The following is a 15467-nucleotide window of genomic DNA, read 5'->3' on the forward strand; positions in this document are numbered from 1 at the left end:
AGGCGGGTGATGGGGGGGGGGGGAGGTTGGTGGCGATGGTGTGGGATAGATGTGGGTGGCAAAGGGGTGTTAGCCGGGGCGGAGACGGTGCATTACGACCGGGACAGGGCATGGCATGGCTAGCTCAGGAAAGTACAGGATGTGAGAGGAGGGGTGTAGTTGATGCAGGAGGGTGCATGAGGAGGAGGGCGGTTGCCCCAGTAAAAATCGATCCTCCCCACTCTTTTCCGACTTTTTCCCCTAGAGAGGTTCGTAACCATGAGAGGATGGGGCTACGGGGGGATGGTAGTCGGGGGGTAGGACCACCGGGGTGGCCGCGGCGGTAGGAGGGAGGGCCTGCAGGTTTACCTACGTACCCTGTCTGTCTTTGTGTATCCGCGTTTCTGAATCTTCGTGGACGTCCGCGTCGGTGTTGGTGCGTTCCTGCTATGACTTCCCCCGTGTGCACGCGTTACCGCGTGCTATCCTTGTGTGCGTGTAATTGAACGGATTTTTCGAGGGTGGTCGTTCGCCGAGGCGCGGGCAACGGTGTGTGGGTGGCCCGGCAACGTGCAACCCGAGGCACGTGACTGTATACGGGTACTTACACGCGCGCGACTGCACCCTCGTCGCGCCTGTGTACACCTTGGACAGTTTTTTTCGTAGGTCCTCCCCGGCATGCGCTCGCGCCCGCGCCCGCACCCGCGCCCCTTCTCTTTTTTTTTTCCTCCCCGTCTGTATTGGACCACGTGGTTAGGGTCGTTCGGTGTGGCGCGCGTACAGTACACCTCATTGACGGCGGTAAACGGCCCGAACTTTCGCGGCGTCTTCACTTTCGCGATGTTTATGACGGCGAAACGGTGTCAGCGTGTGCGGACGCTCGGAGAACGCGATGCAACGACAAGGCCGAGCGAACGCGGACGCGCGCTTTCATTCCGACGAATTTTAGACTCTAGGAGAACTACGCGCGAAGCTGCCCGTTAATGAAACACATTCTCCATCGCGTTGTTTACGCGACTTTCGAGGCTCGTACAAGGTACCGACTATAACTTTGTTCCAAGCCCAACGATTTAACTTCCGCCGAGAAATTATAGATGCACTTTCGAGTGGCTGCTCGTCGGCGAGGACAACGCTCACCGCTGATGTAACGGGAATGATTCGCGGCGAGAGTTGTTTAAAAATATTTGGATTAAACGAATTAAAAGTGTCTCGAGTTACCGGAAGTGTTCTTAAGTTCCCGGATCATGAACCGGTGTTTCGAAGGGTCGGAAGGAGGCAGAGAGGCGGAGAGAGGGACGGAAGCAAAAAGTAGGGGGAACAATTCAAAAGTTAAACGCAAAGTTAATTTCCATTAAACTAATATCAATAACCGAGTACAAAGTGCAAATAATCATGGAAGTTTTAAAAATGACCGTCCTTCCAGCGGCGCACGGCAGGAGATTAATATTCCTTATCGAGCTGGAAGTTACGATCTACCGACGCGCTCGCGGCTCGCGACCGCACAGGGGTAGATAAACGATAATTACCCTCAACTTCACCTGAACCAGCAGCCGTCGTGTACTTCGTCAACTATTCCTAACGACGGACAAAAGAGTAACAAAAACGGGGCTGCCTGCGTGCAGGTGATCGAGGTTGTTTCGAAATACGATCATTTACCTGCACGTTCGAAAATACTACCACCCCTTTGTAACCGTTCGCCAACTAAACAGACGCTACGCTCGCGGCTCGGCGTGCGGGAACTTAGTAAAGGGAAAAGTGAACTTGAAAATCTTGCTGGAAATTTCCTTTATCGGAAAGATTTCAGGGCCGTGCTCGTCGTGCCCTTCAGAGAGATTCCAGCGCACGACGACCCCCATCGGCGAAAACATTGGCCAGGTCGGTGGCCTAGAACTTCTGCACCGCGACGATACGGAGCAGCCGGAAAGAAAGCCCACGAAAGGGGGCTGTCGTATATTTCTTTCGGCGAGCCAAAAATTTCGTGATCCCACGACGATATCCAACAACCGTGTGCACTGTACCCGACAAGTGTGAGTGTATCGGTGGCACGCGGACTACGCTCGCGGCGAATGTGTTGCACACGCGGTGGTTTGAACGTCGGGGGCGTCGCGTTCGCGCGCGCTCGTCACCCCGCGTGTAGATGCACGGGGGTGCCAGCGGAGAGCACGGGTGTGCGGGCGTGTGTCGGCGTCGGTTGCAGCTGTATGCGGAAGCGCCGCCTCCGCCGTCGCGGCGCTTCTGTCGTCCGCTGCAACGATGAAAAATTACCCAGAAGCAGGGTGAAAGAGGGAGAAGAGGTCGGCGGGCGGGAGGGAAGGAAGAGGGAAGGCGGGAGGCGGCGGAAGAAGAGGCGGCGAGCGGGAGAGGAACGAGGCGAAGTTTAAGGGATAGAGAGAAAGGGGTTGAAAGAGGGACGGAAGGAAAGAGGCTGGTGAACGGCGCGGCGGGGTTGAAAGTGGGAAAGAGAAGAGTATGGACGAGGCGGTTTTTTCTCTAGACCCCGAGCCCGAGTCGTCTAGCGCGCTGAGTTCGCGAGCCTGACAGACAGCTGCAGCGGAGCCCTGATATATCGACCGGGCCACCTAACCAACTACCCGCACTCACTATTATACACCTGGCCACACGCACGCACCCACACAGTCGTTCGCATCAGGCTGTGGGGTGGTCGGCGGGGGTGGGTGGGGAGGGGGTGAGGGCAAGCCACGCGGTGGCAGACATGCTGGCGTGTACGAAAAAAAGCCGGCACACAGAGCACACCGACACGCCAGCCTCTCTTCCCGAGGTGGGAGCCACTCTTTGCGCTCTTATACACTCAAACACGTACACACCGAATTTTCTCTCTTCTCTCCCTCTCTTTTTTTTTTCACCCTACCCTCGTCTCCTCTCTATCTCCTCCTCTCCGCCTCCACACGGCTTCGCTCTCTTCGCCCTGTTCCACCGCCTCCTCTTCCTCCACCTCCACCTCATCCTCATTCTCCTCCTCTTCCTCCTCCTCTTACTACTACTACTACTACTACCAACACTACAACTACTACGCTTCTTTCGCTCTGTCTCCGAACGTAACCCGTTCCTCCTTCTTTCTCTTCTTCGGTGGCTCTCTCTACCCATCCCATCGCGGCACCTGTCTTCGTCGAATCCCCGCCCCCTCTCTACTGCCACCGTGTGCCGCTGGTGTACCGTCTCTCCTGTCTCTGTCACTCTTCTTCTATCCTGAAAAAGGGTGGTTGCTAGAGCGAAAAAGGGTGGCCTCCGGTGGGGTGGCTGGGGTGGGTAGAACAGGCCGGAGGATCAGCCGGAGGTCGCGGGACGGGGGAGGGGGGAGGGGTGACGGAGACCCCGGTACCAAACGGGGGTGGACAAGACGAGCGGTGGGCGCAGCGAACGGAGCCCAGTCAGCTCCAGGATAATTAGATCCTTTACAGGTTACCAATGATTGATAGTCTTCGAAATACGTACCTACCCTGTACCACCTCCCGTCCCAACCCCTTACGCCCCGAGTGCCGCGCTGCTTTTCTTCCACGAGTATACGTCGACGTCGTGCACGTACACGTACGCCACGCACGCACGCGCACGCACACGCACACGCACGCACACGTGCGCGCATTGGCGAACGTGTACACGGGCACCGGGACTATGTACGGTTTCGTAGCTCGTACGTCGAACCGCTGTGCGAGAGAGCATCGAGCCGTGTGGGTGAATGTGTACGATAAATGCGAAATCCCCTTCAGGGACGATTACGTCCTACTGAGCTTCGGCTGGGTCACCACCGACCCTCTCCGGCCCTCCGCACACACATACCCACCACCCCTCCTCTCGCTACCCCTTTTTCTTCCCGGCTTTATCGCGTTGTCTGAGGGAAAAAAGCGCCCCGGAATTGTTGGACTTCGCCACTTGGCTGCACCATCGACGACGCTACCGTGATCCTCTGCGAGAATACCACCGCTGAATTCGATCGATTCTTTTCCCGGGACGAAGGAAACGGCCCGACCGTACGTGCCATCTTCTTCGACGAACAATCCGCGCAAACGCAAAATCTATCAACCTCTTACTCTAACGAAAAAGTATGCCACGAGAAAGTAAAACTCTAAACAAGGTCGTGGACGACGGATAAGATCCTCGAGTAGAGGAAGTTGCATCTGACCTTTGAGACCCTGTTGGACCATCATCGACGATTCATTCGGACGAACGTAATCAAAATTCTCGGGATAATTAGTGGAAACGAAGAGAATTAGTTACCCAACGGTGTCCAGTTAAACAGCGCGGATTCTGAAGCCTCGTTCCGACTCCGCTTACCGCGGACCTTCCACCCCTCGTAAATTGTACGCGGAAGCAACCACGTGCAGCGCAATATCACTTCGTAGCACCGCAGCGCTTCTCGACGGAAGAAAACTATTTGATACTGTTTCGACAAATTTCATATACGCGTAGATATTTTAAAGTTCGCCAGCCTCGTCGACGGTGAATATCTCGATTAATTAGACTACGCTGTAGTCTATCTTCGTCCCGTAACGCGGAAGGAGAAGCAATTTTTCATACGCGAGGTACGCCTCGAACTTGCCAGGGTTTCGCTCCAGTTTCCGTCTCACCCGTTCTTTAAAGCTCTCCGCGTTGTACGGGCAATGATCGAATTAAAAAATAAGGGGCGGCCCAGTGCGAGGATCGACGACGAGAGCTTTCGTTGTTCCTTGTACACCACGTCTTTTTAATATCACTCCCCGCGAATATTTCTACTTAGTAACCCGTTCGATGCGATTCAACAGTTCCGCAGTACCGTTTTGCGTCGTCAAGTCACTATAAAAAGATCCACTTTTTTCCTCGTTCTTTCCTGCTACCCTTAATTGCAGTATCGCGGGCATTCGTAAACAGTCGGAGATTCCGTGAACGCGAAAAAAAATAAAGAAGGAGACTATTGTGCACCAACCGTTCGCGTTTCGGTACAGTCTCCGAAGTGTCCGGTTATTAAAATGTCAGTGCGGAATGCGGTCCGTTCCACAGTGCCCCATAACCGATCCACGTACCATCGAGCCATCTACGTGTCATTCGCATTTTTTCAGGAAGAAAACGAGGTGGAGCGTTCAACGTCAACCGATACGTTTTGTTCGCTAATCAGATACGGTACTTCTCCGCGGTGCGTTTTCACTCTGACGTGAACCAGTCGCGTTCGCACGCGTCGTTTTGGGTGAAACTGTCCCGTAGCTCTTTTTTCTATCCCGTTTCGCGTTTGACGTCAGGCCTTCGAGCCGGCCGCGATCCGCGATCTAACGGAAGCAACAAGCGGCCGCGAGTACGCGATCGAGCCGATCGATCGACACGGTTGGCGCACGGTGGATCCGCGCGGGCCACGAGTGCCGCGAAAAAGAAATGCCAGAACCACGCGCGGCGCTAATAAGAGAAACGCGTGCACGCACGCGATCACTCAGCCCACCTGTTTATCGGATAAAAACACGAAGAATTAACCGCACTCCCGCGCCGACCACCGTCCCGGTTGTCTCGGACCTATCGGGAAGAAAAAAAGACAAGAAACTCGAGGGGGAAAAAAGGGAAGCAGAAACTCGCTTGACACGCGCTCGCATTGTAAGCGGCCGGGTCGTCGCGATAAATTTAATATCGAAACCGCGATTCGATGTTTATGAAGCTCGCGCGCGCATTCATCCGCGAGATTGAAATGCGGCCTCTGGGTAGCACCGTCGCGGGTCCGAGGGGAATAAAAACCCCGTAAGAACAAAGGGGCCCTGTCCTCGCGGAGATATCACTGATAAAAAGTAAAGATCTGTCCGCTGCCCGCTCATAAATATCCGTACGCAAGGACTTCTAGCAACCTACAACTTTCGTCGCGTTCCATTCGCCGTCAATGCTCGCGGCTTCGTGAAATCGGATGAGAACCGGCCTTAGATGCGTCACTTTCGCTCTTCGGCTTCTTTTTCCTCAATCTCGAACAGCTATAATATGTAGACACGTACGTGCTGGCAAAAACGAAAATCGTGATACCTTATTTCGGAGATGGATCCTGTTTAGACTGGGTACTCGGTCGCGTGTGCATGTCGAAGGGTCTGCATTACTCGAGATTTAAGCGAGATAGGCGTTTGCTCCCCGTGTTGCACCCATGTTCCGACTTCGTAACGACCGGTTGGCAAAAAGGGCGATCTTTCCTGCTTTTCGCGTTCCATCGGCTTCAAGATGCCGTGATCTCATAGTTGGAGGAGAATTTCCAATATGAGTCATTGTCGGGTGAACCAGTATCACCTAATTCTGTTCGCACTATCGATGTGCATAGTTTAGTTGCTTAATTGTAAACGAAGAGATGCAGATAATGCGAGAAAATTGAGAGGCAAGACTATGGGATATCATTATATTCGATCGCGCGACGAAGCTAATATTTTATTGGAGAATTCTTAGTAGTAAGCAACTTTGTATCGGGGACATAAATTAATGATCATGCAAAGTAAGAAATCTAAATTTCCAATGACACATCAAAGGTGTTATTTAATCTCGCAAGAATGTTAGGAACCGCTCGGAGAACGGGACGAGAATTGCTCGGCACGCGTTTGCACTTCCCTCGAAGTTCAAGTACACAGAGAAGATAAAGGGTGCAAAGTTTCCAGGGGACAACCATTACGGCCGGTTGTATAAAACGCCCTCAGAGTAAGTACATCGAGGATTATTTTGAGCCCGTTCTACCTGTTGAGGGTCCGAAACGTTCTCTCTAAGTCGTCTCGCCGCCATCGCAAACGCTCTTACTCCCATCCTGTCAAAACTCTTCTACAGAAATTCGATTCGCTGACACTCGGTTGAAATAAAGGAAGAGGAAGTAAAAAGAGAGAGAAGGGATAAAAAAAAAGGAATGGAACTCGGTTTGAAATCAGGGTTATACTGCGATAGAAAGTGTTATGTTTCGAAGAATGTGCGTGCGTATATATTCGTGAGGAAGGGAGCGGAACGTACAGTTTTTTGATACTTTTCCTCATTGCTTCCTTTTTCTGTTCGCGCGAATCTCTCTCTATTAACGGGAACATCGAAACGCTTCTGTTAGCGGTCGAAACGCACCGGCACGGTCCATTAAAAAGGAAGCCGGGAAATTAAAGAAAAATATCATTTTTGCGTCTGTAAACCGGCCGCGCTCTCTGGTCGATGCGTTTCCTTTGTTGGACAAAATTATAATAAACGGTATTTCTGGAGTTTTAATTGAAGCTGGTACTCGGTGGCGGAGTTCTCCGGGGAGGGGAAACAAGAAGAAAAAAATAGAGGGGTGGAAAAGAAAGGACGAGAAGAGCAGGAAGGAAGGGGAAAAAAGAGAAAAATATATATGAAAGTTTCGCTTTCTTATTTGCGCCGGGGAAAAATATAAAATTTCAGTGTACCGCCTCGTAAAAGCGCGGAATACGCCGTTCGCTATTCCGCTCGTTATGAACCCTTTAACGGCCGTTATTCTTTCGAAATTCGATACCAGAAAAACTGTTTCTCCCACCCCATCCCTATCGATACCTTCGTCTCTGTGCGCCGTTAATTGAAAATATTTTTCACCGTGCAACGACAACGTGGAATGGAATCGATGGAAATCTCCCTGTAAGATACCTCTCCGTAGTTGACAGGATCCAACCAAATAATTCGTACAATTCGTCGATTAATTATTTAAAAAAAAAGTTAAACATGAGATGCTCGATTCTATGCCAAGAACGTCAGGTTTTTCAAGTTTGAATCGTTCAAATCGCCTGATCAAGAACTCGACCTCCGACTGAATTCCATTACCCACAACTTGTGGAACTGAATAACTCGATGGATTTGTTGTTAACTAAATTTCCTTATATTTTTGGTATTCTACTTTCTGCCTTCAAATTCTACTAGTTCTCTAAAAGCCAGTTCGTTATCCCTTCCAGTGCTGCTGGCACATTTGTAGAGAAAGGATGATGAATTATCCATTAATCGTCGGTTTCGGATGTCGATCGCATTAAACGCGACAAAATGCTGGTCGAACGCGGAGCCAAGATCCTTCGGCGTTCGCTTCCTTTCAGGATAAAAGATCTCGCGAAAGGACGATGTGACATGTTGGTGGAAAACCAACGCGTCGACTAATCTCGACGGCGGTCGTATATATCAGATCCACCGAAAATCCCGCGTTACACGATTATTGCGCGACATTGGCTGGAAGGCGCGTTAAATTGCTGCAATCCTATCAATAAGTGGTCGCGTCAGAGAGGATTGCCGGTGGTGATTTCGCGGCGATGTCACAATGTTGCATTAGATCATTTGCCGTGACGTTCTTCACTGGTGAATTCCGGTAGGTAGGATCGCGAATTCGACGAGTTTTCCCGCGACAAATCGCCGTTTGATACGGCAACACGCGGCTGGGCACCGCAGTCGGAGAGAAAACCGCAAAGAAATCCGTTCGGCTGGAGGCACGTTTTCTTTTCTCGGAACTGTGAGTGAGATTTCAGCTGGAATATACACGCTCGTATATGCTCGTCTAAGTGTTACGGGGGGATTTCCTCCAGTACGCGTGCTGGGCACGATTCACGGGCATGCGGCGTGCTTCTGTAATTTATGACAAATAGGCTACCTCAGTTCGAGGAATACCAGAAACCGGCGGCGATCGTAGTCTTCGATTTCTCACACGCTGAATACATGAATACGATTGCAGGCGTGTGTCATCGGCGCGGCGTGTGTCATTCATTAAATAAAATTATCAGGCTATGTCTGGTATCGTTTAACGAAGCCCCATGTGAAATCGATGCAAGTATCAAGACAATGTGCAATGGTCAGAAAAACGGCACGCGCGTACCGACACCGCCGAGGATCAGACGTTTTCCTAGACTTTTCTCAGTTCCGAAACGGCGGAGGGAATTGCACGGAAACTACCTTTATTAAATACGCCAAGTTCTGAATAAAACCGCGAGTGGTTCGAGTTGCATCGAAAGGGAGGACGTTACGTGTAACACACGCAATATTATCAACGATCGATTGGATTAATGAGAAGCAAATTACCGCCGAAGGACGTTAACATTTAGCGAGAGGAGCGCGAGTTTGTTTCGCGCTGTTTCTTAAACTGGTGTAATTGCTATCGCCTGATCGTATCAAGAGGACTGTTTCTCTGTAAAACTGAGACTGTTTCTCTGTTGTAACCATCCCGATTTTCTGTCGGGTTTCTCCCGACAATTAGGTTTTTCTGCCAGCTATAGGTCAACATTCACGGCTGAATCTTCCTTGATGGGGCAACCTGATGATCAACATTTCAAGACCGTGCTCTGGTTACATTCTCCGATTATGAATCACGCGCCATCGTTACATGGCGACAAGAATGAGATTGCGTCTCGCGATCCAAATAACCGACACAAAACTAAATGTTTCAAGATATACCCCTATATATGCCCCTGTAGAAATGCCCGTATAGAAGGATTTTTTTGTGGATAACGTATAATCCGCGTATGACGAATTTGTTAACCAGAAAAGCAACTGCAATGGGCCTGACAACTTACCTCGTCATCGAAATTTTTAGACTTAGCATCAATATATTAGGTGTGACGATAGGCCAATGCCAGGCGTTACATTTTACCTGGTTCCTATCCATTACATCCTAGCACGTTCATACGCGCTAACACATTATTGTTCAGTCGCGTTCTTCTCCATTCGAGATATTTTAAGCAATTCCGCCAATTGTCGCGACCTTTGGTATAATGGTCTGTAAAGAATTTTATTTTCGACGTCCTCGAGCACCGCGAGTAACGCGTTGCAAACGTGATATCCTGTAAGGAACCGTTCAGTATATGAATGAAACAGGACTTCGAACCGTGTACATAACGGGACCAAGCTGAATCTCGTCCTTTAGGAAATTCCGGAACATCATCGAGGGACTTGGAAGGTCCCATGACTCTGTGTATCTTCCCACCCTTTTGAAGCGAACACGCGCCTCGGAGAGGGTGGACGAGGTGGACTTCGAGGGGGCACACTGTGTTAGATCTGAGTCTTGTAACGGGATGACATCAGGTCTGCGCGACACGCGACAGTAACAATCAACTCTTTGCACACTGATTGACATCACGCCCTCTGAGGGGACGTCAGCATCGATCAGCGATTAGACTTATTCTCGCTGCAGTTTTTTGAGGTGCGCGCGTTTCTCTGGGGTTTTCTATTTGAATGGAAATTTTCTATTGTTATTTTAACAATAACTACTATTGTTAAACGTCGGGGAAGATGCCGAGTGGTGCGAACGGTTAACAAGCGAAAACCATCGATGCGATTCGCTACTCTGCGATTTGGCCCATCCGCGTAAGTGGATCTCGTCGATAATTGAATTCTAGCTCGTAGTCGGTTAGGAATCGTGAGGGAGGATGATTTAACAAATGGAACAAGACCGTCAAATATGTTTGCTACGTTTTTATTATATAAATATAGAACATATGGCATCATATAAATACTTTGCGTAAAAAAGTTGTATACATATAAATAGATCGTGTCATGTATATGGATCATCGTAAAAAAAGATGTTGGCCAGTGTGTTAAAAAACATTTACAGTTACAAGTTTTATCACATCGGTACTATTTCATTGTACATGAACAAGAGCAAAAATAGGAGGAAGAATAAATAGTAGAAATAATTCAATAAATTACGGTTAATATGGTTCTATAAGTAATCGGCAAGACACGCTTCTATCACATTGTTCAGCAACAGAGCTGTTTCGCACCTACTGTAAGTAAACGATGCGAGAGATGATAACTTATTGTGTAACGGTATTGAGCAAATCAAAATTTCCCGTGTCCGAACGTCATCGATTTGTTGCGTACAATCCGCATCGCGTCTTTTCTTCCAGGTGTATCAATGAAAGACTGGAGTAACGATCGAAACGATCCGGACCGAGAAACTACTAAGACTACGTACTTATCATCTAATAAGGCACTGAACGCGTATTAAATAGAGTATTAGTAACTACTACCTATATCATAATTTGTTCCCACAAATGCATGTGTTAATTTAACGAATCTCTGGTATAATTGGAAGTAGCCGGATCGTCGCCAATAAGAATTAATCACATCGAAGAACTGTTCTCTGGCGATCGTGCTCGGTTGATTTGCATGCCGTATCGCCGTATCAGTCTCGCTGGAATTTATTGCGAGTTTTTTCGTCGAGGTTGGGAACCTTCTTAGTGGCATAGACGCAACCGGTATCTAATTCCATCTGTTCCACCGGGCCACTCCCTCCATTCGTACCACCCATACGCACACTGATGTGCTCGTAGGTCTGCATGCAACAGTACTTCCTCTTAATGTCGCAAGTGTTGTCTGTGTGGTTGCACCTGATATGATGCAGGTTCCCAGGTACGAATTTCTTGAACCTGTCTTCGATGGGCACGACCGTGTAATTACAGATCGACGACTCATTCAGCGACTTCACGTTCATTCTTGTCGGGAACTCCCGTTTCCTTCTGTTCTTCGTCGAAGTCCACCCGGCTACGTCTTCGTCGAGAACGCTGCCGGTGTCGTTCTTCGGTCTCCTGGCAGCGTGGCGTTTCGCCAAGTCATGACCCAAGTCTTCGCTGTCCTCGAGATAGTGGAGTTGATGGAGATGATGAAGTCCGTGGTTATTTCCATTCCAGCCGTGGAACTTCTTCACCCCCTTGGACTCTGCCCGGTACTCCGTCCCGGTGAACGAGACAAGTATCGTACAGAGTACCGCGAAGATGTCGTACAGATCCATGACGAAGAGTCGAACGGTGTTATACGGGTTGGTGGTGAAGTACTGAGTTTCACTGGTGGAGACGAACCTCACGATTGTTCAGCTCGAGGATTTACTCAAAACTGATACCTCTCTGGCTACCGCGGCTGTTTTTTAAATCGGCGCGTGGGCAGACTCCCCCAGTCAGCTAGGACCACGCGACACTCTCGTCCTGGCGTGAACCAGCCCCTCACGCTTTCTTCGGCATGACGTCAACACGGTCCCCTTCATTTCTTCCTGTAGCGGCTATGCATCTCTCTATATGTGTAATTGAACGGTGTTCCCGACGCGGACGTCAACGGGCGCCTATGGAGGGAGGAAAGTTTTATTGTCAATCGGCTGTTTAACGCGGCGCGCTCTGCGTTCACGGAAAGTGAAAAAAAAAAGAGACGCAGCGGTTCGCGAAACCTCAACGGGAATAGCCTGGATGATGGATACCCGTTTGCCGGCCGTCGACGTTCGACCGTTAACGCAACTCCTTTCCCTATTGGCATTTACGCACTAGACATTTTATTGTGCCATAGTTCTTACGCAGGTGTCGACCAGTGAAATCAGAGATTGTCCAAGCCAAAGGATACGACCGATTATCAGCTACGCTTACGGGAAACGACGTCGAGCCACCGGCGATCGCCGGCATGGGAATTCGCGGGCTCGCGCGTCACACGCGTCACTCGCCTCCCCCCGATTGCATTTCTGCATTACTTTCTTACGTAACGACAATAAACGAGAACATCTTGATCCCGCGCGAAGGATCAAGGATTCCTACGCGGCTATTATTTACTTACCCGCCGTATCTCTCGGTGAATCCCGAGAGTCTTGCCGCATAGATCGTATCGCAAAGTTAAAGCTTCGGCTTTATCAATTACCGCTACTCGCTCGCGAGTCGTTAGGGCTCTGAAATTCTCGTTAGGATCGTATTTTACGTAGCCCCAGGCTCTGTCGTTTAGTATTCATCATTCAGTGTTTCAGTTATTTTCGGTTGTTCGATTGATTCATTTTCTCACGCGCTCATCTACGCGGCGTTCCAATTGGTGAATCACAGGTAGAAATTCTCTCTTATAAGGATATTGTGCCAGGCACCTAATGGCACGATCTCCATTGATCAAAACTGTAACTTTATCAACATCTGCGGTGGTCGTACCGTCCAGAACGAGATGCGTCTTTCACGTTAAAATTTCCGGAACCACTTCCTGGTTGCAGTTTCCTTCTCTAAATTACCGGGACCACTTCCGGAACCATCAGCCGCGTCGGTGATAACGCAACGCATCGATACGTTTTTGAACGCATAAACCTTTCATTTATTCTTTAGGATGGTTCCTACAGTCCCGCGATCCTGTGTTCGTTTTCTTCGAATTTGACAAAATGCGTTAATGCTATCCGATAGAAAAAATATTTACGCATTTCGGTATTTTGGGAATCTATATAGATGAGTAACATATTCAAGGAAATGGATATTAATTAATACCGACACGCGTGGGTAGATATCACATTACGAGGGTAATTGATTCCCACTCCTTTGCTTCTCTTTTATCAACGCTTTATTACTATCAAACCTAATAAAACCACAGGGAAAAAAGATAACTCGTGTTAGAAATTACAAGAGCCAGGTCATAATATGGAAAGAGAAGGAAAACAGATACAAGAACGATGAACGCACGGGAAAGTTCGTAAGGATGTACAGAATGTACAAATTTCTTTTTTTTTTTTATTCATTTATGCGAACAGATCCGGGGACAAGCTGTCTCTGCTCGGAAAGCTCGCGTGTGTGCCGAATTTTAGGACAGATTCTGTGGCAACGGCGCAAGCTCTTCGAACGCACTCGTCCATCGAAAGACCTGGGTGATAAGCTTTAAAATATGCAAGAGCGCCCAGAAATGCATCTCCAGCTCCCTGCGCACACATATGAATATACGTATAGTAAATGATAGCTACGCGATACCACGAAGCTGTACTTAAAAATTACAAAACAATATTCTCAAGAATTAAAAGTGAGAGAATCACTCTCAAGCATGAGAAACGTGGAATGGATAAATTTAAACGTGCGCGGTTACCGAACGTACCGTTGTATCCACAGGTCGAACGTGTGTCGTTGAAATTAATTTAACAGTTCTTTCTTCTCGAGACGCATAAGCCGCTCCATGTTCGCCGAGGGTAACAATCACCGTATTGCAACCCATATCCAACAACTTCCAAATGGCATGCTGTATATTTGATAAGTCCAAAGCCTGTACCCCTGTCATTGCTTCCGCCTAGAAATGTATTAATTTAATTTTGCCAATTCATCCGAATCTTATCTGAGCGAGGAACAGATCGATCAAGGAATTATCGATGTGTCTTAATAATGTCTTAATCATTCGGAAATACCTCGGTCTCGTTGACGCAGAATATATCGCAGAGCCTCAACAGTTCAGAGTCAATGTTTTCTGTGGCAGGCGCACCATTTACGATCGACAAACCTATCGGATTATAAACACCTATCTTATTACTCTAAACTGATATAATAATTTCTACAGCTAACGCGCTTGAGCGGGCGGGCGGGCGATGTAACATCGCGAGATGATTAACAACCAACCGTGGCCTTTATGAAGCTTCAAAGCATGTATGGTGGTCTCTACAGGTGTCTCAAGTTGGCCTAATAAAATATCAGCATTCCGGATCACATTGGCAGCAGAGTCCACGTGTTTGGTACTCAATAGCGCGTTCGATCCTATCACGGCTACTATGCAGTTCTCACCTAAAATTGTCGAATTTCCCGCGAAACATTTCGCGCGCCTTGAACACCGTCTTATTGAAAATTGACTCCCGTTGAACATTCACTTCTCTATATTAAAAATCGCTATGTATGCTTACCATTTTCAGCAACTGTAATATGTGCTATTCCACTGTGTTGATTCTCTTGTATTTGAATGTGAGAGATGTCTATATTTTCCTTCTTAAATATCTTTAAGTACTCTTGGGCATAGGTATCGGAACCTAACTGTAGACAAAAAATTGATTCAAACTCGTTACTCCAAGGAATTCATTACCCGATGGATAATTATGAATAATTATCTATTAGAGAACAATGGAAATTTGATATATCATACAGAAGCAATTATCGTTGCAGAAGCACCAAGTCTGACAGCTGCTATACATTGATTAGCACCTTTACCACCGTACTTTATCTCATACCTATTACCAATTAACGTTTCACCAGGTTTTGGTAAACGAGGGGAGAAGCTAAAACACAAATGTACTCTAAATGATTTAAGATTTGTATAACATATTATAGACATTATATGTACATTTTTTGTTTTATTAGTACACTAAGATGGTTTATTACATTGTGTAATCATTCGAATACAGGAGGAACTCTCCTCTGAATTGTTATTACCACAGGAGACAAGTCCTTCGATTTCATCAAAATGATCAGTTTGAAATGTATAAAAAATTGTATTGCAAACAAAGTTGTTAATACTTACGGTAAGCAAAATGGTCACTTACCATGTGAAATCAATCATACATGAACCAACAACAACAATTTTTGCACACATTTTTCTTAACAATTTGCTTAATCGCTATTTGAAGAGTAAAATTATTTAGAGGTTATGCAACTAACAACTTCTCCCGAGATATACTAGGCTTCTTAATAAAAAAGTATGACTGACACTTTATATAAACGATTAAAGCCTACTATCTGGTTATATCACATTTATCACATGGACCAGTATATCCATTTAACTGATAAACAGTTTTTCGTTACGTGCATAACCTAACTGAAGCGCAAGTGCACATCAGGCAGGCAAGA

General features: G+C 47.8%; 1 protein-coding gene across 2 annotated transcripts; it reads right to left on the bottom strand.

The window, feature by feature from the left end:
• Positions 1–13258: 13258 nt before the first annotated feature.
• On the bottom strand, positions 13259–15467 carry LOC143424495 (ribokinase). Of its 2 annotated transcripts, XM_076896565.1 has the most exons (7): positions 15164–15467; positions 14767–14899; positions 14531–14657; positions 14253–14414; positions 14045–14136; positions 13741–13929; positions 13260–13570 (listed from the first exon to the last, which is right to left on the bottom strand). In XM_076896565.1, the coding sequence occupies exons 1-7, from the start codon at positions 15211–15213 to the stop codon at positions 13394–13396; spliced, it is 930 nt and encodes a 309-aa protein (XP_076752680.1). In that variant the 5' UTR covers positions 15214–15467; the 3' UTR covers positions 13260–13393. The 2 variants fall into 2 exon arrangements, with proteins under 2 accessions (XP_076752681.1, XP_076752680.1); XM_076896566.1 differs by lacking the exon at positions 14767–14899 and having other exon boundaries at positions 13259–13570.

Source organism: Xylocopa sonorina, chromosome 6 (genome assembly GCF_050948175.1).
Source record: "Xylocopa sonorina isolate GNS202 chromosome 6, iyXylSono1_principal, whole genome shotgun sequence".
NCBI lineage: Eukaryota > Metazoa > Arthropoda > Insecta > Hymenoptera > Apidae > Xylocopa > Xylocopa sonorina.

Bases quoted from the DNA above. Each gene is read 5' to 3' on its own strand.
- LOC143424495 (XM_076896565.1), bottom strand. From the start codon at position 15,213: ATGTGTGCAAAAATTGTTGTTGTTGGTTCATGTATGATTGATTTCACA. The intron at 13,930-14,044 runs GTATTTCCGAAT...ATACATTTCTAG, and splicing joins TCTGCGTCAACGAGACCGAG to GCGGAAGCAATGACAGGGGT. The intron at 13,571-13,740 runs GTACGTTCGGTA...ATGTGTGCGCAG, and splicing joins TTCGACCTGTGGATACAACG to GGAGCTGGAGATGCATTTCT.